This window comes from Leucoraja erinacea, chromosome 21 (assembly GCF_028641065.1).
Source record: "Leucoraja erinacea ecotype New England chromosome 21, Leri_hhj_1, whole genome shotgun sequence".
Lineage (NCBI taxonomy): Eukaryota > Metazoa > Chordata > Chondrichthyes > Rajiformes > Rajidae > Leucoraja > Leucoraja erinaceus.
The window spans coordinates 34,144,478-34,168,888 of record NC_073397.1 but is presented as its reverse complement, the minus strand read 5'-3'; the positions used below and the strand labels follow the sequence as shown (position 1 = coordinate 34,168,888).

General features: G+C 45.3%; 1 protein-coding gene across 1 annotated transcript in view; it reads right to left on the bottom strand.

Annotated features, from left to right (window-relative positions):
- Window positions 1–238: 238 nt before the first annotated feature.
- The window catches only part of slc17a9b (solute carrier family 17 member 9b), a 40,683-nt gene continuing 16,510 nt past the window's right edge, over window positions 239–24,411 (bottom strand). The window contains exons 4-13 of the mRNA XM_055652620.1: window positions 20,294–20,393; window positions 16,506–16,636; window positions 16,296–16,392; window positions 12,128–12,224; window positions 10,836–10,923; window positions 7,632–7,666; window positions 7,436–7,551; window positions 5,626–5,681; window positions 2,943–2,972; window positions 239–841 (exon numbers count right to left, since the gene is read on the bottom strand). Of these exons, the coding sequence (XP_055508595.1) occupies window positions 699–841; window positions 2,943–2,972; window positions 5,626–5,681; window positions 7,436–7,551; window positions 7,632–7,666; window positions 10,836–10,923; window positions 12,128–12,224; window positions 16,296–16,392; window positions 16,506–16,636; window positions 20,294–20,393 (893 nt within the window). The 3' untranslated portion in view covers window positions 239–698. The remainder of the gene's footprint in view (window positions 842–2,942; window positions 2,973–5,625; window positions 5,682–7,435; window positions 7,552–7,631; window positions 7,667–10,835; window positions 10,924–12,127; window positions 12,225–16,295; window positions 16,393–16,505; window positions 16,637–20,293; window positions 20,394–24,411) is intronic.

The window sequence follows — 24,411 nt, the reverse complement described above, 5'->3', positions numbered from 1 at the left end:
TCACAATGAATGGCGGTGCTGGGCCGAAGGGCCGAATGGCCTCCTCCTGCACCTATTTTCTATGTTTCTTTGTTTCTCTGGAGAGAAAAACTTGCCCTGCACTTCTCGTTTAAACTTTCCCCCTCAAGCATCTGACGAAATGAAAGTTAGCCCAGCCGTCTTTTCCCTAAACTAAATCTCGATTCCTGAAAGGCTGGAACCTGTCTGTAAGAATACCTGATATGTATCTTGTCGTTCTGAGAAGCCACTTTATTTTGGTCCTGCATTCATATTTTTACATTCAGATAAATAGTCGTGTAAAAATCTGTCCAACAAAATAATATCACTAAAAAAGAGTCACCATTTTTGTGCAAATAAAAAACTGTCGTTATGCGTGCGTTGTGCGTAAACAAAGGGCTAGTTCTATTCTAACCCATCGTACACACCACAGGCAAATGACAGAAGCCAATTGAGCTATGAACCCGCATGGGCACGTCTTTGGAGTGTGAGAGGAAACCCTGAAAAACCCCACTCGGTCATGGGGAGAACGTGCAAACTCCGCAGAGACAGCACCCGTGGACGGGATGGGACCCGGGCCTCCGGCGCTGTAAGGCAGCAACTCCACCGCACCGCCCATCGTAAAAGCACTGTCTTCCCTCGACCCGGAAGGCTGTTTGCGAGATACTTTGGCGTTCAATGCCGTCCGAGACGACTATCTTTTAAATGTCTATCCGTGTCGCTTGGCCGAAGAAGAGGAAAAAGGAAAGGCCGAAGGTGTTGACGACGCAGATGAAATTGAAAACAGACGGCCATGATCCTGAGGTCTCTATGAGGTAACCGGCAAGGTAGACAAAGGCAACCCCTGGAATGAAGGAAGGCAAAGTTAACATCCGCAAAGACTATGGAAGCATCCAAAAAGCCATACTCAATACAAGACTCTGCTTAGTTTGTGAGATGCAGGGGAGATTCCTGCTTTTCGAGATACCAAGCACTGGGCCTGTACTCGCTGGAGTCTAGAAGGATGAGGGGGAGAGAACTCATTGAAACTTACCGAATAGTGAAAGGCTTGGATAGAGTGGATGTGGAGAGGATGTATTCCACTAATGGGGAAAGTCTAGGACCAGAGTCTCAGAATTAAAGGACGTTCCTTTCGGAAGGAGATTAGGAGGAATTTCTTTAGTCGGAGGGTGGTGAATCTGTGGAATTCATTTCCACAGACGGCTGTTGAGGCCAAGTCAATGGATATTTTTAAGGCAGAGATAGATTGATTCTTGATTAGTACGCGTGTCAGGGGTTATGGCGAGAAGGCAAGGGAATGGCATTGAGAGGGAGAGATAGATCAGCCAACATTGAATGACAGAGTAGACCCGATGGGCCGAATGGCCTAATTCTGTTCCTATCATTTATGAAGTTATGCAGCATGGAAACAGCAATGGATTAGACACCATACATATATTAAATACCTCTAATATCCTGAATTCTATTCTGCATCTAAAATGCATTTTCATTTGCATTAAGTGCCAAAATCACCAATACTACATGAAAAAAAAAATTCAAAGTTATCGTGTCTATATCTAGATGAGCTCTGAAAGGGTCAGTTTAAATGACACAGCACGGATACCGGCCCTTCTGCCCACCGGGTCCGCACCGACCAGTGATCCTCGTACATAAGCACTATCTTACACACCAGGGACAATTTACAATTGTAATCAAAGCCAATTAACCTACAAACCTGTACAGCTTTAGAGTGTGGGTGAAAACCGGAGCACCCAGAGAAAACCCACATGGTCACAGGGAGAACGTACAAACTATACGTACAGACAGCACCTGTAGTCAAGATCGAACCCGGGTGTCTGGCGCTGTAAAGGGCCTGTCCCACGAGCATGCGGCGAGCGCAACCAAACCGGTAACGGGGCCGCGCAGAGTTCGGGTGATCCCGTACGAGTTGACGTGAAGTTCGAGCGAAGGCGCATGCCGTCAAGATGCTGCGTACGGCGTTGAGACGCTGCGCACGCCCGTCGAGGCTGTGCGTACGGCCTCAGTTTATCGGAGTCCCGCGCAATGTCAGAACCAGCTCCGCGCAACTCCATACGGCGATCAAAGTGAGACCGGCCCCGCGAGGCCGTATGGCACAAGCGACCACGTTAGGTCGCGCTTGCCGCATGCAGTCGCATGCTCGTGGGACAGCAACTCTATGGCAGCAACTCTACCGCTGCGCCACCCTGATGTAGTCATGCAAATGGCAGGTAATAAAAGAGACCGTTTAGAAAGCAATGTGTTAATACATCAAGCAGTGATATTGTGAACCTTGAAGTCCTTCAATATTGTTTCCAATTTTTAAAAAGCCAAATCAAACTACACATGACAGGGAGCAGTGATGTGGGGGGATGGGAGGATATTTGGGATCAGGACATTGTGTCGGATAGAAACTGTGTGTTTGTAAATTGGATTTAATTCCACTTTCAGCGTGCAGATTCTATATCTCAGAGAAAGGACAACGTTGTGCTCGTCTTCTAAGCGTTCAAATTCCAAAACCATAACAGCAGGGCACGTTTAGTTTAGAGATACAGCATGGAAACAGACCCTTCGGCCCATCAAGTCCATGCCGGCCACGATCACACTAGTTCTGTAATGTCCCACTTTTTCATCCACTCCCTACACTTCAAGAGCAATTTACAGTTGCCAACTAACCTACAACCCTAAGCATTTTTAAGATGCGGGAGGAAACCGGAGCACCCGGAGTAATATCATGGGAAAACATGCAAACTCCACATGGACAGCACATGATGTCAGGATCGAACCCGGGTCTCTGGTGCTGTGAGGCAACAACTCTACCAACTGGGTCACCTTGACATAAAACAACTTAAAATGTATTTTTGTTAGCTACTTCTCAGGTATTTTTCTATTCTTAAAAATAAAACATGCCACGTCGAGCCAGCTATGAAGCAAAAATTCATACGAACCGCACAAGGCTCCACCTGTATTCATAATACCTAAGGAAATAGAAAAACAAGTAAAAATACACACACCTTAAAGTTACTTCTCAAGAACTGGTTCCCTAAGTAAAAAACCACTTTACAACATTTTCAGCCGGAAACTAAATATCAAGATGGAGGTATTAATAAAAAGTAATTGTGCGATAATTTCCAGCGCATTGTGGAGATAGGGGGAGAAACTGCCTGTTAGCGACAATTTTGCGTCAGCTGCTGCAACCGTTTGTTTTGTGTAAACGTTTCACATGGAACCGAAGTGCAAATTGTATTATTGAAAGTTACAAACTGGCCACATGGGCACCAGGAGGTAACAATGCAGACCAAAGCTTACTGCTGGAGACAAATGAATTCATCGCTACAGACGGCTGTAGAGGGCCAGGTTACTGGGCATTTTTAAGGTGGAGATAGATTTATTCTTCATTGGTAAGGGTGTTAAGGGGCGAAGGCAGGAGAATGGGGTTGAGAGGGAAAAATAGATCAGCCATGATTGAATACTTGATGGGCCGAATGGCCTCATTCTGCTCCTGGAATTCACTAACTTAAGAACGGCGTACATTTTTGTTTGACAACGCTCCTGTGAATGGCCGTGTGATGTTTCTGCAATATCACATGGCTTATTTGATTGAAAAAGTAAGCACGGAAACAGGTCGTTCATTCCGAGTCCATCAGATTCAGATTCAGATTCAATTTTAATTGTCATTGTCAGTGTACAGTACAGAGACAACGAAATGCATTTAGGATCTCCCTTGAAGAGCGACATAGCAAACGATTTGAATAAAAAAAAATAATAATAAGTGTCCGGGGGGGGGGGGGGGTGATTGGCAGTCACCGAGGTACGTTGTTTAGTAGAGTGACAGCGGCCGGAAAGAAGCTGTTCCTCGACCTGCTGGTTCGGCAACGGAGGGACCTGTAGCGCCTCCCGGATGGTAGGAGGGTAAACAGTCCATGGTTGGGGTGAGAGCAGTCCTTGGCGATGCTGAGCGCCCTCCGCAGACAGCGCTTGCTTTGGACAGACTCAATGGAGGGGAGCGTGGAACCGGTGATGCGTTGGGCAATTTTCACCACCCTCTGCAATGCCTTCCGGTCGGAGACAGAGCAGTTGCCATACCATACTGTGATGCAGTTGGTAAGGATGCTCTCGATGGTGCAGCGGTAGAAGTTCACCAAGATCTGAGGAGACAGATGGACCTTCTTCAGTCTCCTCAGGAAGAAGAGACGCTGATGAGCCTTCTTGATCAGAGTAGAGGTATTGTGGGTCCAAGAGAGGTCATCGGAGATGTTGACTCCCAGGAACCTGAAGCTAGAAACACGTTCCACCTCCGTCCCGTTAATGTGGATGGGGGTGTGCGTGCCACCTCTGGACTTCCTGAAGTCTACAATGAGCTCCTTGGTCTTCTTGGAGTTAAGGGCCAGGTTGTTGTCAGCGCACCATGCTGCTAAGTGCTGGACCTCCTCCCTGTAGGCCAGCTCATCGTTGTTGCTCACCATGTCGATCATGGAACACCGTTCACTCTAGTTGTGGGTTGACCTACTTTCACATCCACTTCCCTACACACTGGGAACTGACAAACTCAAACATCTTTGGGATGTGGGAAGAAACCGTAGAGTCCAGGGGAAATCAATGGGAGAACGTGCAAACTCCACAAAGACAGCAACTGGTAGTTGAAGACTGTTGGATTTGAACAAAGGGTGCAGTGTACTGATCTACCACACCTAGTGTCGACGTGGTTGAATGACAAACACACACCCATCACTTCCTGCACAAGTTCCTAGACTGGAATCACAGAGGTTACAAGACAAATAAAGCGCGCAGGAAGGAACTGCAGATGCCGGTTTAAATCGAAGATGCTGGAGTAACTCAGTGGGACAGGCAGCATCTCTGGAGAGAAGGATTGGGTGACGTTTCGGGTCGATACCCTTCTTCAGATTGATGTTAGGGGAATGGGAGTGTATAGAAAAGGAAGTGTAAGGTGTGAAAACAGGACAAAGGGAATGGAGATCAAGGAAAATGGAGAATACATTATCGTTAGTTGGGAGAAGGTAATAACAAAGCAAACAGAGATAAAATGAAGTCGGAGATAGTAAGACTGGTGGGAGAACTGGGAATGGGGAGAGGATGGAGAGAGAGGGAAAGCAAGGACTACTTGAAGTTAGAGAAGTCAAAGTTCATACCATGCCCAAGTGAAATATGAGGTGCTGTCAATGTTCACAACTAAATAAAACAATCTGTTTACAAGAGCTGGCTAAGGCCGCAATCTATATGACCACTCCCAGCATGTGCCGAGCAGCTTTCTTTGAAAAGAGGGGGAACAAAACTGTAAATAAGCAAACTGTATAATCTGGAGTTCTAGATCATCTTTAATCGGTACAAATAGTATAGATTAGGCAGCAGGTCATTAGTTGTTAGTTTATCGTTACCGCTTCCAAGACTGACCAGTGTAGGAAGTGGGTGTTAGTATGAATCATGCAGGAAGGTGGGGTTAATGATTCTATTTCAACTATGATTTGCTCACATGCAATAACCAATCTACTAAAAATCAGTGTATTAATAAAAATAATAAAGTTTGGATATCTTATCAGTTGAGGATAAGAGTCAGTTCTCAACTTTGTGGCATTACAAGGTGTTTCATTCATGAGTGTAATCATCACTTACCAAATAGTGAGCCAGCACAGGATGGCGCCAAATCTTGAACATTTACAGAAACGCCGCTATTTAAACAGACACAGTGTACTTTGTTAACTTATTGTACATTCATTTTCACAAAGGGTAAACATTAGTTCATAAGTTTATACGTTATACTGTATGTTCAGATGTTAACGACTATTAATAGTCTGATAAAGCAAAATGTAACAGAAAGCCTAGCGATAAGGAAAAGGGTTCATTAGTGACTGGAGCAGAATTAGGCCATTCGGCCCATCAAGTCTACTCCGCCATTCGATCATGGCTGATCTATCTTTTCCTCTCAACTCCATTCTTCCTCCCCCCCCCCCCCCCGATGTTTGTGTAAATTGTGTTAAGTGTGTGTCATGGTTTTTTTTGTAATGTCATGACTGTAGGAATGAAATTTTATTCAAACCATGTCTGTTTGAATGGCAATAAAAGGCATTCTATTCTATTCTCCCCATGGCCTCTGCCACCCGTACTAATCAAGAATCGATCTGACTCTGCCAAAGTCATGCAGAGATGCTGAGTTACTCCAGCACTTTTTGTCTCTAACACGGAGCAGATAAATACAAGATAGGCCCAAAAAGCTGGAGTAAGTCAGCGGGTCAGACAGCATCTCGGGAGAAAAGGAATGGGCGACGTTTTGGGTCGAAACCCTTTTTCAGACTGACGTCCAAATACAACTTGCATGACCTTTTATAGAAAAATCTAGTCGGCAATTCAAGCTCCAAAGGGCAATTTAAGATTTTTAAACTTCTTTGATACAACTGTGTGGAGTTTGCACGTTCTCCCTGTTACAGTGTGGGTTTCCTCCAGGTGTTCCAGTTTCCTCCCACATCTCAAAAACGTGCCGGTCTGTTAAGATAATTGCCCTCTGTAGATTAACCTTAGTGTGTGAGGAGCGGATGGGATAACACAGAACTAATGAGAATGGGTGATCAACGTTCTGCGTAGACTGAAGGGCTTTTTTTTCCATGCTGTATCTCGAAGCTAAACAGTGGAAACGAAGAACTGCAGATGCTGGTTTATACCAGTGATTCCCAACCTGGGGCCATGGCAAATTTCAGGGGGGTGGCACAGAAAATGTTGGGGATTTAGGGGGCCACAGGTTCAATGAAGGGGGCCACAGAGCTACCACCCTGTTGCCTCCTAAATTTCAGTTCTAATAAATTTAAATCTATGTAGTTGAAATATATTTTTAATGTCTGATTATAAATGGTTGTTTTATTGAAACCACAAAATATTTTTGATGTTTGTGGAATAGAATAAAAGAGAATGTGTGTGCAATTAATAGACACTGATATTTTTATGGAAGGTATTATAATATTGAAGTACTTTTTTTCCGCTAATAATGTCAGGGGGGGCCACAGAAAAATTAAAAGATCCCAAGGGGGCCATGAGCTAAAAAAAGGTTGGGAACCACTGCTCTAACTCTAAGCTAAACAGTGGAAACGAAGAACTGCAGATGCTGGTATCAAAGATAGACACAAAGTTCTGGAGTAGCTCAGCGGGTCAGGCAGCATCTCTGGAGAAAGAAGGATGGGTGATGTTTCGGGAGGTGACTCTTCTTCAGATTAGGTCTCCAGAGATGCTGCCTGACCCGCTGAGCTACTGCCAGCACTTTGTGTCTATCTTTGGTACAAAACTAAACAAGTTCCTAGAAAAGATATCGGTGTAAAGCGTTTAGCCATATACTATTACATTTTTAGTAGACTTAAAGTTCTTTACAACATCTGGAAATACAATGACATAGATGACTCGAGGTCTACAAACGTTAACACAACTCGTCTCCATTTACCTGTGGTTGAAAGTCTGAAGTCCTAAGCTAGCAGACAGGAATATTACAGCTTGGTAATAGTTGCCCGAGTAACTCAATAATTTGGTAAAGATGCTGGATAAGCCCATGGCAAACACCTGTACAAAAACAAAAATGAATTACTTTTGTTCCAATTCCCATAATAGCAGAACTCTTTACAATTTGTCAGTTACCATACCGTCATTATCTTCCTCACTTTGGCAGTGTCAAACCCTGTAGAGTGCAAATAAATGGAAACATTGTTACATGGGTTTTGAGGAGTGATTGCACAGATTTATCATCTTCATAACTGTTTTAGTCCAAGCATTTGTACGCATAACTTTAACAAAGGAATAAATCAAATCAAGAGTCTATGTAGTGAAAGAATAGGTGACGTTTCGGGTCGAGACCCTTCTTCAGACTGATGTGGAGGTGGGGGCGGGAAGAAGAAAGGAAGAGGCGGAGGCAGTGGGCTGTGGGAGCTTGGACAGTTTACACCCCAGCAGTATGAACATTGACTTCTCCAATTTCAGGAAGTCCTTGCTTTCTCCCCTCTTCCATAGAAACATAGAAATTAGGTGCAGGAGTAGGCCATTCGGCCCTTCGAGCCTGCACCGCCATTCAATATGATCATGGCTGATCATCCAACTCAGTATCCCGTACCTGCCTTCTCTCCATACCCCCTGATCCCCTTAGCCACAAGGGCCACATCTAACTCCCTCTTAAATATAGCCAATGAAGTGGCCTCGACTACCCTCTGTGGCAGAGAGTTCCAGAGATTCACCACTCTCTGCGTGAAAAAGTTCTTCTCATCTCGTTTTTAAAGGATTTCCCCTTTATACTTAAGCTGTGACCCCTTGTCCTGGACTTCCCCAACATCGGGAACAATCTTCCTGCATCTAGCCTGTCCAACCCCTTAAGAATTTTGTAAGTTTCTATAAGATCCCCTCTCAATCTCCTAAATTTGAGAGAGTATAAACCAAGTCTATCCAGTCTTTCTTCATAAGACAGTCCTGACATCCCAGGAATCAGTCTGGTGAACCTCTCTGCACTCCCTCTATGGCAATAAGGGAGCTCTCCCTCCCTTTTTCCGCTCTCCAACTCTCCCATGGCCTACCGTCTCTGCCTCTTCCTTTCTTCTTCCCGCCCCCCCCCCCCCCCCCCCCCCCCCCCCCCCCATCATTAAATGGGGAAAAGATCGGTATTGGTGTATTAATGGTTCAAATAGTGCCTTAGTCTGAAGAAGGGTCTCAACCCAAAACGTCACCTACTCCTCTCCATAGATGCTGCCTCACCCGCTGAGTTTCTCCAGCATTTTTGTCTACCTTCGATTTTTTTCCAGCATCTGCAATTCCTTCTTAAACAAATCAAATCATGAGCTTTCTTTTAATTTTATAGATCTTTTGGAATTACAGAATTGAATTTTATTCAGAGATTTATACTCATCGAGTCATAGAGTGATACAGCGTGGAAACAGGCCCTTCGGCCCAACTTATCCAACACACTTGGGACAATTCAAAGCAGCCAATAACTCAAAGCACATCTGAAATGAAAGCCTTGCTTGAAACAATTCCAACATTTGAAAATGCAGTTAATTTAGAGAGCTACAAGTGCTTGGCACACCAGCATGTTATCATCTATTCAAGATGAATGGGAATGAATTAGAACTATTTTGTTTTGTTTATTAGTGTCATAATTTCCGAGGTAGAATGAAAAGCTTTTGTTTGCGTGCTATCCAGTCAGAAAAGAGACTGTACACAGATAGAGGATAAAGTGGACATCATTTAGTGCAAGGTAAAGTCCGATTAAAGATAGTTAACAGGTCTCCAATGAGCTAGATCTTTCAGATCTATCAGAATAACTCATTTATCAAATATTATTTTTGAAATTTGCATTTTTAGGGTAACTTAAAAATGTTGAGTGCTTAGACTTTAGAGATGTTGCACAGAATCAGGCATTTTGGCCCACCGATGCCATGCCGACCAGCGATCCCCACACACTAACACTACCCTGCACAATAGGGATAATCTAGTATTTAATTAACCAATTTCATTTTTAAGCCAATTAACCTACAAACCTTTATGTCTTTGGCGTGTGGGAGGAAACCGGAGCACCCGGAGAAAACCCACGTGGTCACGGGGAGAACGTACTAACTCCGTGCAGTAGTTAGGCTCAAACTGGGTCTTTGGCTCTGTAAGGCAGCAACACTACCGCTGTGCCACCGTGCTGCCACCGTTAAAATGCGCCAGAAAGCTGCTGATTTAAATCGATTCATTTTAAATCAGGCTTGGAGTTTATATATTTACATCAAGGTTGGGAGATCTGCAATTCTGCGACGATACTGATACAGTCCAACAGTGCAGGAGGATGAGACGGGTAGACGCACAGAGTCTCTTGCCTAGAGCAGGGGAATCTATCAGGAACCAGATGATGTAGGTTTAATACGGAGGGGGGGGGGGGGATATTTAATAGGAACCTGAGGGGTAACTTTTTTACACAGTGGGTGGTGGGTGTATGGAATGATCTGCTGGAGGAGGTGATTGAGGCTGGTAATACCGCAACGTTTAAGAAACATTTGGACAGGTACATGGATAGGACAGGTTTAGAGGGATATGGGTCAAACGCGGGCAAGATGGGCCAAAGGGCTTGCTTCTATACTCTCATCAATTGTCTATTGTTCGATTTCATGAGAACTCATAAATATGGCCTTGTAATATTTTTGTTGAAGATATAATATAATAACCATATAACAACTACAGCACGGAAACAGGCCATCTCGACCCTTCTAGTCCGTGCCGAACACATAATCTCCCCTAGTCCCATATACCTGCGCTCAGACCATAACCCTCCATTCCCTTCCCATCCATATAACTATCCAATTTATTTTTAAATGATAAAAACAAACCTGCCTCCACCACCTTCACTGGAAGCTCATTCCACACAGCCACCACTCTCTGAGTAAAGAAGTTCCCCATCATGTTACCCCTAAACTTCAGTCCCTTAATTCTCAAGTCATGTCCCCTTGTTTGAATCTTCCCTACTCTCAGTGGGAAAAGCTTTTCCACGTCAACTCTGTCTATCCCTCTCATCATTTTAAAAAACCTCTATCAAGTCCCCCCTTAACCTTCTGCGCTCCAAAGAATAAAGCCCTAACTTGTTCAACCTTTCTCTGTAACTTAGTTGCTGAAACCCAGGCAACATTCTAGTAAATCTCCTCTGTACTCTCTCTATTTTGTTGACATCCTTCCTACAATTAGGCGACCAAAATTGTACACCATACTCCAGATTTGGCCTCACCAATGCCTTGTACAATTTTAACATTACATCCCAACTTCTATACTCAAGATGATTGTTTTGATTTACAATTCCTTGCTTTGATAGTCATTGTAAGGTAGTGGCTCACCGAGTTTGATCAGGTGATCGGTTAGCAAGCCCCCAAACAATGAGAATGGGATGGCTACAGCCCAGGGGACCACGTTGAATACCCAACCCTGGAAAACAGGAGATAAAGACGTCACTTCACAAGAAAATTCTTCCATTCCTTCAACTTAAATTCAAATATCCTAGTCGGAGACTTGAGTCTAAAAATGGATATCAAGAATGTCAATCAAAGTAAAATCTCCAATTGTTTAAAAGAGCCTCGGGCTCGATCAAGTCATTCGGCCCATCGAGTCTACTCCGCCTTTCAATCAAGGCGGACCATCGATTATCTGTTCACACACTAATTCTATACACTCTCTTCACGTGACCAATTTACAGAGGCCAATTAACCTACAAACCTGCTTATCTTTGGGATGTGGGAGGAAACTTTGCAAAGGGGATAACGAGGAACTTTGTTTGTTAGAGGGTGGTGAATCTGTGGAATTTATGGAGAGAGGCGGCTGTGGAGGCCGTCATTGGGTATTTTTAAAGTGGACATTGACAAGTTCTTGATTAGTAAGGGTGTCAAAGGTTATGGGGAGAAGGCAGGAGAATGGGGTTGAGTAGGAAAGATTGATCAGCCATGATTGAATGGCGGAGTAGACTCGATGGGCAGATTGGCGTAATTCTGTTCAGAAGATCATAACATCATGTGATAGGAGCAGAATTAGGCCATTCGGCCCATCAAGTCTACTCCACCATTCAATCATGGCTCATCTATCTCTCCCTCCTAACCCCATTCTCCTGCCTTCTCCCCATAACCTCTGACACCTGCACTAATCAAGAATCTATTTATCTCTGACTTGCATATATCCACTGTTGGCCTCCACAGGCTTCCGTGGCAAAGAATTCCACAGATTCACCACCCTCTGACAAAAGAAATTCCTCCTTATCGCGTTCCTAAAAGAACATCCTTTAATTCTGAGGCTGTGCCCTCTGGTCCTAGACTCTCCCACAGGTGGAAATATCCTCTCCACATCCACTCTATCCAAGCCTTTCACTATTCTGTACATTTCAATGAGGTCCCCCCTCATTCTTCTAAACTCCAGCGAGTACAGGCCCAGTGCGGACAAATGCTCATCATATGTTCCAATGATTTGTGAACTTAGGAAACCAGAGCAACCGGAGGAAACCCACGCGGTCACGGGGAGGACGTGCAAACTCCACACAGACAGCACCCGGGGTCAGGATTGAACCAGGGTGGCTGGCGCCGTGAGGCAGAGACTCTACCCGCTGCGCCACATGGTTACGGTTGAACGGCCAGAGACGACGCACCTTGGACTCAGGAAACAGATCATGGAAGAATGTTGGCATCCAGGACAAAAGGCAGAAGAACGTCCCTGCCAGGCAAATGTGGGCAACAATGACAGCCCTGTAGAGGAAGGAAAACAAAGAACAAAGGAATCACACGTCGTAGACCAAATATCTCAAATAATAACATGTCCTGGCAACGAAATGTAGCACGGCCAAGAATCTGAAGGTAACTGACACGCAGTTGAAATAACCACGTTAAAAATTATCTTCTGGGCCTGTCCCACTTGAAGATTTTTTAGGCAACTGCCGGCGACTGTCATAGTCGTAGCAGGTCGCCCAAAAAAACGGCGATTTATAATAAATATAATAAAATATAAATATAATATAATAATAAAAATAAAATATAAATATAATAAAAATGGCCCAAAACTAAGCTCATTGGCGTCAAACCCACTGTCGCCGAAAACTTTTCAACATGTTGAAAATTTAGCGGAGACCAGAAAGACCCTACGACTTTTTGCGCGACTGAGGAGACGACTCCTTGCGACCACCGGCGAACATGTGGCGACAAACTAGTCGCCTGTAGTTGCCTAAAAAAGTTGCCTCAGTGGGACAGGCCCATTAATCGCTCCAGACTAAGTGGTCACCACAGGGAATTTCCCAGCGAGCCCTGGTGAACGAGGGATGATTTTCCAATCATGGAAGAGAGGGAAAAAAAATGTGTCAATTGGGGGGAGTGTCAAAACTGCAGCAAATAAGGATTTCATTGTTCCGTTTCCAGTTTCATTCATATGATAACTAGACAGTCTTGAATCAAATTTGGGCAAAAAGCTTAAGAAGTCAAAATCTTCAGAATTTGCAGAATGCACCCAAAATTGACAAGTGTAATCAAGATATAGTTCTCAAATACCAACGAGGTACCGTTATCCTTTGTACAATCTATATTTCATTGCATACTATAAATTCACATTTTAACCAAGCCATTAAATTAGAGATAGCATCAACTCCTGGCTGTTAGAAAGCAAGGTGGTCTCATTGAAACATGGAGCATTCAGAGATGGTGATTATGAAAGTAAGCATGCAGGTACAGCAGGCAGTGAAGAAAGCGAATGGAATGTTGGCCTTTATAACAAGAGGAATCAAATATAGGAGCAAAGAGGTCCTTCTGCAGTTGTACAGAGCCCTAGTGAGACCACACCTGGACTATTGTGTGCAGTTTTGGTCCCCTAATTTGGGGAAGGACATTTTGTTATTGAGGGAGTGCAGCGTAGGGTTACAAGGTTAATTCCCAGGATGGCGGGACTGTCATATGCTGAGAGAATGGAGCGGCTGGGCTTGTGCACTATGGAGTTTAGAAGGATGAGAGGGGATCTCATTGAAACATATAAGATTGTTAAGATCTTGGACACGCTAGAGGCAGGAAATGTTCCTGATGTTGGGGGAGTCCTGAACCAGGGGCCACAGTTTAAGAATAAGGAGTAAGCCATTTAGAACGGAGACGAGGATACATTTTTTCTCACAGAGAGTTGTGAGTCTGTGGAATTCTGTGCCTCAGAGGGTGGTGGAGGCTGATCAACAGGCCAGGATGAATGCTATGACACTACAACCTATGTTTCAATGTCCAGAATCATTGCATGCTAAATTCAGATTTTAATCTCAAATTCACACATTATAGGAGTAGAATTAGGGAATTCTGCCCATCGAGTCTACTCCGCCATTCAATCATGGCTGATCTCTGCCTCCTAATCCCATTTTCCTGCTTTCTCCCCATAACCCTTGACACCCATTCTAATCAAGAATTTGTCCATCTCTGCCTTCAAAATATCCACTGACTTGTCCTCCACAGCCCTCTGTGGCAATGAGTTCCACAGATCAACTACCCTCTGACTAAAGAAGTTCCTCCTCACCTCCTTTCTAAAAGAGCGCCCTTTAATTCTGAGGCTACGACCTCTGGTCCTAGACTCTCCTACCAGTGAAAATATGCTTTCCACATCCACTCTATCTATGCCTTTCATTATTCTGTAAGTTTCAATGAGGTCCCCCCTCAAACTTCCAAACTCCAGCGAGTGGAGGCCCAGTGCTGTCGAACGCTCATCATATGCTAACTCACTCATTCCTGGAATCATTCTTGTAAACCTCCTCTGGACCCACTCCAGAGCCAGCACACCCTTCCTTAGATGTGGGGCCCAAATTTATTCACAGTACTCCAAATGTGGCCTGACCAGCGCCTTATAGAGCTTCGGGCTCGATCAAGTCATTAAAAGAGAAATAACAGCAGCGTTCACCTTTAGAGTGCTTTCTGTCATATGTTTTGTCATTTCAAAGCCAAAAAAAGTTATTTGTCACAAATACTTCCTGTAAATAATGCAATCTGGGGCCAGAATTTGACTACAATACCACAAGCATTCTGATCATCAGCAGTTCCTTCTGACACACATATTCTAAATAACTAGTTGCATAAAGTCAGGCTAGGTTACATTTTCTGTTAGACAGTCTTTAGACAGCGCAGAAACAGGCCTTCAGCCCACCGAATCCATGCCGACCAGCAATCCCTGCACACTAATGCCCCTGTCCCACTTAGGAAACCTGAACGGAAACCTCTGGAGACTTTGCGCCCCACCCAAGGTTTCCGTGCGGTTCCCGGAGGTTTTTGTCAGTCTCCCTACCTGCTTCCACTACCTGCAACCTCCGGCAACCACCTGCAACCTCCGGGAACCGCACGGAAACCTTGGGTGGGGCGCAAAGTCTCCAGAGGTTTCCGTTCAGGTTTCCTAAGTGGGACAGGGGCATTACACTACTCTACACACACTAGGGACAATTTACGATTACACCAAGCCAATTAACTTACAAACCTGTACGTCTTTGGAATGTGGGAGGAAATCAGAGACTCCGTAGAAAACCCACGCAGGTCACGGGGAGAACGTACAAACTCCGTACAGACAGCACCCGTGGTCAGGATCGAACCAGGGTCTCTGGCACTGTGAGGCAGCAACTCTACCGCTGCGCCACTGTGGTGTCCTTGGGTTCAAATCCCACTCAAGGGCAACAGCACACAGTCCAGGATGATACTTCATTGAGGAAGTGAAGGAATGATGACTGTCTGAAGAGATCTTTAGCAGAAGAGCTTTTTGAACTAAGACTCGAACATCCTCCAGTCTTTTAGGTGATTGTCAAAGATCCCGTTGTACTGCTGGAAGACCAGGAAAGAAATCCTGCCGGTCTCCAGTTGAGGCATTAAAGAATTAACAAAGGAGGAAGACACGAGGAACTGCAGATGCTGGAATCTTGAGCAACAAAAAAGTGCTGGAGGTCCTCAGCTAATCAGTTGGCAACTTCAGAGGGAATGGACGGATGACATTTTGGGTCAGATCGTAGTAGGTGAGGAGGGATAGTGGCCATTTGGTTATATTTTATGTGTCATTAATTATGGCCTTCACATTTATAGAAACATAGAAATTAGGTGCAGGAGTAGGCCATTCGGCCCTTCGAGCCTGCACCGCCATTCAATATGATCATGGCTGATCATCCAACTCAGTATCCTGTACCTGCCTTCTCTCCATAACCACTGATCCCTTTAGCCACATCTAACTCCCTCTTAAATATAGCCAATGAACTGTGGCCTCAACTACCCTCTGTGGCAGAGAGTTCCAGAGATTCACCACTCTCTGTGTGAAAAAAGTTCTTCTCATCTCGGTTTTAAAGGATTTCCCCCTTATCCTTAAGCTGTGACCCCTTTAGCCTGCTTGTAATTAGATGGGCGGGATTTATTACCTAGTCAGAGAGGCGTGTTTGCTGCTGGTTTTTTTGCGCAGAAGCTGGCAGCTTGTTAGTTTTGGAGCCAACAGGGTAGGAAGGACGGTACACAAAATTGCTGGAGAAACTCAGCGGGTGCAGCAGCATCTATGGAGCGAAGGAAATAGGCGACGTTTCGGGCAGATATCGCAGTGGAGTAGACAAAGAATTCCACAGGGTAGGGAGGAATATCCTTTGACTGTCAGATGGGTGGAATGTGACAAAGGGCAAAGGTGCCAATAGATTGTCAGATACGGAGATAAGAGGCGTGACGTGTGAAGCCGGAGGGAGGGATATAGGACAATAGACAATAGGTGCAGGAGAAGGCCATTCGGCCCTTCGAGATGAGTGCATCAAGGTGAGAAAAGATAAACCCACAAAGACCGCAGCAACTTACCAGACAGCTGTGCTCTGGAACAATTTTCTCCATGGAACCTTACTGTTCTTTGAGTTCACCAGCCCGTTGCCCAAGCTTTCCAAAGATATTATCTGGTCTATGCGATAGAAACATTTTGCCCGAGTCAGAAATATAATGAAAATATAATCACATCATCTCACTGAAGAGAAAGGGCGAGTGAGTCGGCAATCATAATTCATGGATAGTTACCTTGTCCTTTAAGGAAATATTTCCACATGCAGACGCCCCACAACAGCGAGGGGAGACCAGAGAAATAGAACACACTCTCCCAGCCGTACCTGTGTAACAACACCGACCCTACAGCTCCGAGCAATAACGTTCTACAGAAATAAAAATGTTTTAGAGTTTATTCAAATGCATTGGCAATGAACCAGATAACATATTGAATTGAACTGAATACTGTATCATCACATGCAACAAGTCACAGTGAAATTCTTTGCATACACACCTTGCCAAGGTATGCAAATAGTCGCCCATAAAGGGCGCTTACAGTTACAAATCCCCCCCCCCCCCCCGGCACTTAAATCAGTTAAAAGTCGGTAATAGTTAACAACGCCTAACAACAATAGCCACCGAGGCCAGTGGAGGCCAAGTGAATGGATATTTTTAAGGCAGAGATAGATACCCTGTAGATAGATTCTTGTTTACTCCGGGTGTCAGGGGTAACGTGGAGAAGGCAGGAGAATGGGGTTAGGAGGGAGAGCGTTGGATCAGCCGTGATTGAATGGCGGAGTGGACTTGATGCAGGACTGTACCGTAAGCGGGCTGGTCGTGTTTATAAGGCCACCATAAAGTACACGGGCTATGTTTGAACTTATTGCCTCCAGTTTATTGCCACATACTATGTATGCTTCATATAGTCAGCAGTATACATTTGTATTTAATTCTTTGTAGTACTCAGTAGATTTGCATTTGCATTTAGTTCTTTAAGGGGGAGGATGTAGATTAGTGTCACTCATACTATTGGTTTGCTCACAGGCTTATTAGAGTGCACTCTCTCTCTCTCTAGTAGACTAGCTGTGTGCATGTGGAGACGAAAGCACCTTGTGTTTCCTCTACAGAGTTGCTGATAAAAGACTTTGGATTCTAATCACTATGTGTGAGTCTGATCATTTTGAACACCGACTGGCCCAATTTTGCTACTATGAACCGACCTATTGCTACTATGATCCACTCGACGAAAAAGACCTAGTACGGTCATGGGCAGATTCATGGGGAATTTTCGGCCCCATTTCCGTAACCGGCTTCCGTCTCCGCACCAAAGATCCCGTAGCGGAGCAAAGATACTAGTGCGGAGACGGAAGCCGGTTACGGAAACATCCTCGTGAAAATAAAAGTTATTTGGTAAAAATCTTCTCCTCATTTTCATAATTGAAAATTATTAACACAAACTATTCCCCCGTAACGTTGATTACACTGCGAGTCGGGTCGGGTTACTGAAATGGATGAAAAAAAGGCCCACGTTCCGCTCCGTTGCGTACTACACGTCAGCCCATTGCATTTAGCAGGAGTGGTCTATCTTGCTCCGCTATAGGATCTTTGCTATGAACTTAACTGACCGTTAAGCTGATAGCCGTTCTATGAAAAACAACTCTACAGCTTTGGAAACAGCGAATTAGCCAATTTGCTTATTACCAGCGTCAGGTCCACGGATAACAATGTGTGCACAATAAATATTGGACCAGGCAACAATGTCAACAGCCCGCTAACAAAAAAATAAAACAATTATGCCTTATCCACTGATAACGGCTGTAGTAAACCCAAGGTTGCTAATTGATTGCAAAATACAGCATGGGAACTGGCCTTTTGGCCAACTGGGTCCACGCCGAACATCGATCGATCACCTGTTCCCACTAGTTCTATGTTATCCCACTTGCCCATCCACTTGATCAACACTCAGGGTAATTTATAGAGGGCCAATTATCCTGCAAACCCGCGCGTCTTTTAGTTGTGGGCGAAAACGTGGGGAAATGTGCAAACTCCACACAGACAGCATCGAACTTGGGTCTCGGATGGTGTGCGGCAGCAGCTCTACCCGCTGCACCACTGTGCCGCTCTTTAATGTTTCAAAGACATCTGTTTGTTATTTTTCAAAATGTTCTTTGTGATACGGTTATTGAGTGTTGTACCCTCAGTTTGTGTTAGTACATGTGATGCACCGTCTCAGAGTAGGGGAAGCGAATACCAGAGGACATAGGTTTAGACAATAGACAATAGGTGCAGGAGTAGGCCATTCGGCCCTTCGAGCCAGCACCGCCATTCAATGTGATCATGGCTGATAATCCACAATCAGTACCCCGTGCCTGCCTTCTGCCCATATCCCCTGACTCCGCTATCGTTAAGAGCCCTATCTAGCTCTCTCTTGAAAGCATCTAGAGAACCTGCCTCCACCGCCCTCTGAGGCAGAGAATTCCACAGACTCACCACTCTCTGTGAGAAAAAGTGTTTCCTCGTCTCCGTTCTAAATGGCTTGCTCCTTATTCTTAAACTGTGGCCCCTGGTTCTGAACCCCCCCAACATCAGTGGGGGGAAAAGTGAGGGGGAAAAGATTTGATAGGAACAATACGGTGGAGCCATGGTTGTGTTGCTGCCTTACAGAGGGTTCGATCCCAACTACGGGTGCTGTCTGTACGGAGTTTGTATATTCTCCCCGTGATCGCGTGGGTTTTCTTGAGATCCCACACTCCAAAGACGTACAGGTTTGTAGGTTAATTGGCTTGGTATAAGTATAAATTGTCCCAAAATGCGCATAGGATAGTGTTAATGTGCGGGTATCGCTGGTTGGTTTGGGCTTGGTGGGCCGAAGGGCCTGTTTCCGTGCTGTATATCCACAGAATAATACAGTGTGGAAACAGGCCCTTCGGCCCAACTCGTCCACACCGGCCAACAATATCCCAGCTACACTAGTCCCACTTGCCTGTCCTTGGTCCATATCCCTCCAAACCTGTACTATCCATGTACCTGTCCAACTGTTTCTTAAACGATGGGATAGTCCCAGCCTCAACTACCTCCTCTGGCAGCTTGTTCCATACACCCACCACCCTCTGTGTGGAAAAAGTTACCCCTCGGATTCCTAAATATTTTCCCCTTCACCTTGATTTTGTACACCTCTATAAGATCTCCCCTCATCCTCCTACACTCCATGGAATAGAGACCCAGCCTACTCAACCTCTCCCTATAGCTCACACCCTCTAGTCCTGGCAACATCCTCGTAAACTAAACTGAACAAAGGAACCGGAGGGGTAACATTTTCACACAAAGGGCGGTGGGCGTATGAACGAGCTGCCAGAGGAGAAAGTTGAGGCAGGGACTATCCCAACGTTTAAGAAACAGTTAGATAGGAACAGGTACGTGGATAGGACAGGTTTAGAGGGATATGGGGCTAAGTACAGGCAGTTGAAACTAGTGTAGGTGGGACATGTTACATAGAAACATAGAAAATAGGTGCAGGAGTAGGCCATTCGGCCCTTCGAGCCTTTCAATATGATCATGGCTGATCATCCAACTCAGTATCCTGTACCTGCCTTCTCTCCATACCCCCTGATCCCTTTAGCCACAAGGGCCACATCTAACTCCCTCTTAAATATAGCCAATGAATTGGCCTCAACTACCTTCTGTGGCAGAGAATTCCACAGATTCAACACTCTCTGTGTGAAAAATGTTTTTCTCATCTCGGTCCTAAAAGATTTCCACCTTATCCTTAAACTTTGACCCCTTGTCCTGGACTTCCCCAACATCGGGAACAATCTTCCTGCATCTAGCCTGTCCACCCCTTAAGAATTTTGTAAGTTTCTATAAGATCCCCTCTCAATCTTCTATGTTCAATGTGGATGTTGGCCGAACATGTTGGCCAAGGTGTGGGCAAGTTGGGCTGAAGGGCCTGTTTCCACGCTGTATCACCCCATGACGTATATTGCCATCCATGATTAAGATGCGTATTTTTTTACTTTGCGATAAATCTGCACGATGTCACTTACCCAACCTGGGAACCTGTGCAGACGGAGCTGGAAGTAAACGCTCGGTCACTTTCCCGAACTTTAATGGAGAATAAACTCATCAGGGATGGATAAAACACACCTAGAATAACCCACAGAGAAACGACAAATGTTACGGTGCATTGTAATTATATTTAGAGTGAGAACAATTACCATTGATTGAAAGTTGCAGCACGGAAACAGTCCCTTCACCCCACCGAGTCCACGCCGACCATCGATCACCCGTTCACACTAGTTCTATGTTATCACACTTTCATTTTCACACCCACTCCCTGCACTCTAGAGGCAATTTTACAAAGGGCGATTAGCCTACAAACCGACACATCCTTGCAGATCGTGAGAGGAAACCGGAGCACCCGGAGGGAACGCATGCGGTCACAGTGGAGAACCGTGCAAACTCCACATAGGCAGCATCCATGGTCAAGATCGAGTCCTGGTCTCTGGCACTGCGTGGCAGTTGTTCCACCTGCTGCACCGCTGTGCGTTGTTGACAGAATCAAAATTGCTCTCCGAATTTTGAACTTTTTAAAACATTTCTCGTGTTCTAAAAAATATCAAATGGTGATCATTTGATAAGAAGGAATGCGGTGAAACGCTGGTCCCAGCTCGGAGACTAGTTACACCAGAGCTGGAAGGTTGAAGACACAGCCAATGCCCGTCAGAGGTAATTTATGACTTGGCATTTCATCTGGTTGTGAAATAACCCCACAAAATAAAGACCAGTGTGTACATGCTGTAAAATTAACTCCTTCTGTAAACTGAGATTGGAATGGATCGACTGGATTTATATCCGCTGGAATGTAGAAGGATGTGAGGAGATCTTATGGAAACATACACAATTTTGAAGGGTTTGGACAGGCTAGATGCAGGAAACATTTTCCCAATGTGGCAAAGAATTCCACAAATTCACAACTCTCTGGGTGAAAATGTTTTAAATGGCCTCCTCTTTATTCTTAGACTGTGGCCCCTGGTTCTAGACTCCCCCAACATTGGGAACATTTTTCCTGCATCTAGCTTGTACAGTCCTTTTATAATTGTATACATTTCTGTAAGATTCCCTCTCATCCTTCTAAATTCCAGTGAATACAAGCCCAGTCTTTCCAATCTTTCCTCATATGACAGTCCTGCCATCCCGGGGATTAACCTCGTGAACCTACGCTGCACTGCCTCAATAGCAAGCATGGTTCTCCTCAAATTAGGAGACCACAACTGCACACAATACTCCAGATGTGGTCTCACCAGTACAACTGCAGAAGGACCTCTTTACTCAAATCCTCCCGTTATGAAGGCCAACATGGCATTAGCTTTCTTCACTGCCTGCTGTACCTGCATGCTTACTTTCAGTGACTGATGTACAAGGACTCCCAGGTCTCGTGGCCCTTCCCTTTTTCCTAATCTGACACCATTGAGATAATAATCTGCCTCCTTGTTCTTGCCGCCAAAGTGGATAACTTCACATTTATCTACATTATACTGCATCTGCCAAGCATCTGCCCACTCACTCAATCTGTCCTTGGCACCCTGCAACCTCCTACCATCCTCTTCACAGTTCACACTGCCGCCCAGCTTTGTGACATCTTCAGATTTACTAGTGTTACTTTTAATCCCATCATCTAAATCTAGGTGAGAGCTGAGCTGAGGAGGTTGCGTTGTGCCCTGGTAAAGCAGCTGGCACTGATGGTGTATGTCCCAGGCTACTACAAGACTGTGTGGCTCAGCTGGTGGAGCCGCTCCAGATCATTTTCAACCTGAGCCTCCAGTCAGGGAGGGTACCAGGTCCGTGGAAAACATCATGTCTCGTGCCGGTTCCCAAAGCAGGACGGCCGACCGAGATCAACGACTACAGACCGGTGGCCCTTACATCCCATATCATGAAAACAATGGAGCGGCTACTCATTCGTCTCCTGAGACCACAAGTCCAGCACGCACTCGACCCACTACAGTTTACAATCCAGGAGAACATTGGGGTGGATGACGCAGTCCTCTACATGCTGCACCGCATCTACTCCCTTTTGGACAAACCCGGTGGCTATGTGAGGATTATGTTCTTCGACTTCTCAAGTGCGCTCAACACCATCCAACCCCTGATTCTGAATGACAAGCTTAAGAAGATGGGGGTGGATTCCACATTTATCTCCTGGATAGACGACTACCTGACGGGTCGACCAGAGTTTGTCAAGCTGGGGGACAGTGTCTCTGGCACAGTGGTGTGTAATGTTGGTGCCCCACAGGGAACGGTTCTGGCCCCGTTCCTCTTCACCCTGTATACAGCAGACTTTAACTATAAGTCTGACACATGCCACGTACAGAAATACTCAGATGACACAGCGATTGTGGCATGTGTAAGGAACGGGCAGGAGGAGGAATACAGGAACTTGACCAGTTCCTTTTGTGCCTGGAGTGAAGAGAACTGTCTCATCCTGAACACAACTAAGACTAAAGAGATGGTGGTTAACTTTGGCAGGTCCAAGCTCCCCCTTCAGCCGGTCAACGCTGCTGGGGCTGACATTGAGGTGGTGCAGACATATAAATACCTTGATAACAAACTGGACTGGTCTGTCAACTCTGACTCCCTCTACACAAAAGGCCAGAGCAGATTCTTTTTCCTCAGAAGGCTCAAATCCTTCAATGTGTGTAATGACATGCTGCACCTGTTTTACAACACTGTGGTTGCAAGTGTTATTTTCTACGCTGTTGTCTGCTGGGGCAACAGCATTAGTGCAAAAAACAACAAGAAGCTGGTCAAACTGGTTAAACGAGCTCAGTGCTGGAGGGGAGAGTAGACTCTGGGATGGATGGATGTGCTTGAGAGGTGTATGAGGCACAAGGTGCAGGTCATCCTGAAAAACCCCGGGCATCCCCTCCATGTAATTCTGGAGAGTCAATAGAGCACTCGGAACAACAAACGGCTCCTCTCCCTGCCCAGTAGAACGGAGCGGTTCAGGAGATCCTTCACCCCTGTAGCCATTAGATTTTATAATTCGGACCGCTAGGCTGTAGGGGGATGCATTCTTGCAATTTTTAATTTGTAATTGTTAATTATTGGTCTTTTTAAGTATTTATTACTCTCAGGTCGTGTCCACAGTGTATTCTATATATTTCCTGTCTGCGTTAGTTTTGAATCTGTGGGTTTGTTGGTTGGGGGCTTGTGGACATCTGAATTTCCCTGAGGGGATTAATAAAGTATTTATTATTATTATTATTATTATTATTAAATCATCTGAAGAAGGATTTTGGCTCGAAACGTTGCCTATTTCCTTTGCTCCATAGATGCTGCTGCACCCGCTGAGTTTCTCCAGCATTTGGTGTCTACCTTCAATTTTATCCAGCATCTGTTGTTCTTCCTCATGCATTCCATCCATGTGCCTGTCCGTTTCTTAAACGTTGGGATTGTCCCAGCTTCAACTTCCTCCTCCAGCCGCTCGTTCCATACACCCACCACCCCTTTGTGTGAAAAAGCTGCCCCTGATAGATCCCCATTAAACCTTCCCTGGGTATGGAAAGAGTTAAGTTGAAATGTCGAGCAAGCAGCAATTTGCCCAAGGCCAGTGGAAGATAAGTAGAGTCGTTAATTAATCAAGAGCATGCGCACACGCACACTCACACACACGCACGCACATACACATGCTTGTACGCACACACATGCTAATACACACCCGTGCACACACACATACACACGCACTCACATGCGTGCACACACACACATATGCACATACACACACGTACACACGCGTGTGCACACACACACACACTGGTGCACACACACACACACACACAGAAAATACACACGCACATATGTTCGCACACAGACACAGAAAATACACATGCACACACACATATGCACAGATACAAACATGCACACGCACATACGCTCGCACACATTCACACACACACACATACACACAGAAAAAATACACATGCACACAGACACGCGCACACACACACAGATTCACACATGCACATATACAAGCGCGACCACACATGCGCGCACACACACACGCATGCACACACACATACACAGAAAATACACATGCACACACATGCACATGCACACGTACAAGCGCGACCACACATGCGCGCATACACACATGCACATGCGC